At 41.7% G+C, this 2,972-nt stretch overlaps 1 protein-coding gene across 1 annotated transcript in view; it reads right to left on the bottom strand.

Annotated features, from left to right (window-relative positions):
• Positions 1-2,698, bottom strand: part of LOC106013267 (FH2 domain-containing protein 1) — a 7,040-nt gene extending 4,342 nt beyond the window's left edge. Inside the window, exons 1-2 of the mRNA XM_013088492.2 lie at positions 2,590-2,698; positions 62-97 (exon numbers count right to left, since the gene is read on the bottom strand). Of these exons, the coding sequence (XP_012943946.1) occupies positions 62-97; positions 2,590-2,622 (69 nt within the window). The 5' untranslated portion in view covers positions 2,623-2,698. The remainder of the gene's footprint in view (positions 1-61; positions 98-2,589) is intronic.
• Between the last annotated feature and the right edge of the window lie 274 nt (positions 2,699-2,972).

Below are 2,972 nucleotides of genomic sequence, written 5' to 3'. Positions count from 1 at the left end.
GCTCTCAAATTATAACTAACATCTTTCAGTGATGGAATTATCGTTTCATTTTTGAACTTACTTTGCCCTCAACGTTCAGGACCAGGGCTGCAAGGATCTGAAAGATAAGGTAAGATAAGGTGAGATAAGATGAGATAAGATGAGGTACGGTGAGATAAGGTGAGATGACGTGAGGTGAGGTGAGATACGTTGTAGTGAGGTGACGTGAGGTGAGGTAGGGTGAGGTAAGGTCAGATAAGATGAGATAAAACGGCATAGGGTGATGTAAGGTGAGATAAGATGAGGTAAGGTGCGATAAGGTAAAGCAAGGCGAGATAACGTGAGGTAAGGTGAGGTAAGATGAGGTAAGGTGCGATAAGGTAAAGCAAGGCGAGATAATGTGAGGTAAGGTGAGGTGAGATACGGTGAAGTGAGATGAAATAAGGTGAGGTTTGGAGAGGTAAGGTAAGATTTGGTGAGGTAAGGTGAGGTAAGGTGTGATAAGGTGTGATAAGGTGAGATAAGGTGAGCTAAGGGGAGATAAAATGGCATATGGTGAGATATGGTGAGGTGAAGAGAATAAAGGTTTGAATATAGTAGATGCTGTGAAGTGAAGCGACATTGGTGAGATGGAGTGTATTAGGATAATATTTCATTGATCCTGTGGGAAATGTTCTTTGGCTTTATAGGAATAGTAAAAGCACATGTAGATATAAAGTCTACATTGTATCTTATTATTTTAGTTGTTTCCGCATCCGATCCGGACATTGGGGATTGTCGTGTTGGTGAGACAACTTCCTGGGCCTTCGGCATATTGTGGTAGGGTGGCCAGTTCCTTTCCACGCCGCTTTTACTTCCCCAACTCGAAGTCAGGTACCCATTACTGCTGGGTGGGCAGGATGGAGCGAAAAAAATCCGTGTCCGAACCGAGGCTCGAACCCAGTATGAATGTTACTCTCATAAAAGAATGTAAATATGAAGAAAAAGATAGAGGCTGGCAATAGTATAACATGAAGTATGGTGAGAAAGGAGGGATGGGATGTAGTACGGATGAGTGAGGTGAAAAAAGAAGAGGCAGGATAGATGGGGTCAGGTGAGGTCAGATGGGAACGATGAGACTAGAAAGAAGAAGTGAAATGAGGTGAAAGGGAACATGATGAAAAAGAAAAGCCGAGGAGAGGTGAGGGGAGGGGGAAATGAAAAGAAAGGTGAGCCAAGATAAAAGAGATTAGATAAATAAAAAATGGGTGAGGCAAGATAAAATGGTGAGGTAAGGAGAAGCATGATGGAATAAGGTAGCTAGGGTGTGGTGAGGTGAGGTGAGGTGTAGAGAGGTGAGGTGAGGTGAGATGAGGTGGGAGGGCAAAAAGAAGAGACAATATAGAAGAGTTGAGGTAACTTTGGGAGACCTATTCAAAAACAGCAGATATTTTATTTTTTAAAACATTATGTAAAATCTAATAGTGGCGAGATTGGAAGATTTAAAAATCATAAAATGATATTGTTTTGTATTTCCAATCCCCGACAAGCGCAAGCTAGGTAGGTTTAGGGCCTTGAAAACTGCCCCAAACCAAGGGTCATCCCCTCCTTCCCCAAACTTGTTGCCAACTGGGCTATCGTATTTCTTGAAGATGTTGGAAGAATCATATAATCTTATGCGTATTTCTTGAAGATGTTGGAAGAATCAAATAATATTATGCGTATTTCTTGAAGATGTTGGAAGAATCATATACTATTATGCTAAAACACGAACACAAAGCCATAGCTCATGTCAAAGTGGACTGTCACGGGTTGGATGGGGTTTTTCTTTTCTTTCACAAAGTAAGATATTATCTTTTTTTTTCTTCTATTTTTCTTCTTTTGTAAGTGTTTACGTTTCTTTCGGTTGCTTATGCCATTTAGGAGGCGGGAATGCTTCGGCCCTTATAGTTAGAGCCATCTCAGGCAGAGTGGAATTTAACCTCCCGTCCGTCCGACAATGGAAAACACTGGCTACAAAAGTCTTCCTTACCAGGGGAGTCGAATCCCCGTCTTTTGCTTGCGACGGCGAAGAGTCTAACCGCTGCACTACATACGCCCGTATAATTTACTTACTTACTTACTTATTACTTCTCCGTTTGTCTAGATGACCGTTGGGGTACCAAAGATGATCGGGCTACTACTTTTCTCCGTCCTGCTCTGTTTCAGCCTTTCTTCAAAGGGCTTCACCCAACTTTGAATCTGTCCATTCCACTATGGTGTCTTTCCATCTCTTTTTCTGTCTGTCTTTCCATCTTCCTCCTTGCACGGTGCCCTATAGGATCATCTATGCAACTTGTTGATCTCGTTATGCCCCCATACCACCTCAGTTTGCGTATTTTCCACAGTAGTGAGATCTTCATAGAGCCCAGTGGCATGCCTGATTCTGTTCCTTCACTTCCTCATTTGTAACATGTTCTTTGAAGGAGATTCCTAAAAGTCTTCGAAATCATCTCATTTCTGCAGTTTGTATCTTTCTCTCTAACTCACGGTATAATAGCTGCTCCTAATACACAACCATTTGATATTTAAGTCTTTTAAAAGCAACTTCATATGTACTTAAAAGCGTTATGAAAGGGAACAAAACCTTACCGTGAGTCCTAAAAGTTTGAACAAACTCCCCATGGTTGGGAAATTTTGCAGACGTGACTTGGAGCAAATGACAAATCTCCTTCACAGTCTAGGAAGCTGTGGCCTTTATACCTAGACGGCCGAGGAACGTAGGATAGCTTGCGGTTTGCCTAGTCGTTTTAATCTTTTTTATTTTTTTTTAAAGAACATTTTCGTCAATATTCATGGTCTATCGTAGCCATCTGTCTCCTGTTTATTCCGCGGATAATTTCATTTTCTTTAGCTTCAGTTGGTCGTGTATGTGCCCAATGTAAAAGCAGATCTCGATGTCTTTTGTGTGATTACCCACTTAAATCTATTTACCTGGCTCCCGCAATATTTTTACTTGAGTCCCGACCCCCCCC

The sequence above is a fragment of the Aplysia californica genome, unplaced genomic scaffold (assembly GCF_000002075.1).
Source record: "Aplysia californica isolate F4 #8 unplaced genomic scaffold, AplCal3.0 scaffold00751, whole genome shotgun sequence".
NCBI lineage: Eukaryota > Metazoa > Mollusca > Gastropoda > Aplysiida > Aplysiidae > Aplysia > Aplysia californica.
Note: the sequence above shows the minus strand (reverse complement) of the source record. Positions and strands in the feature narration are given on the sequence as shown.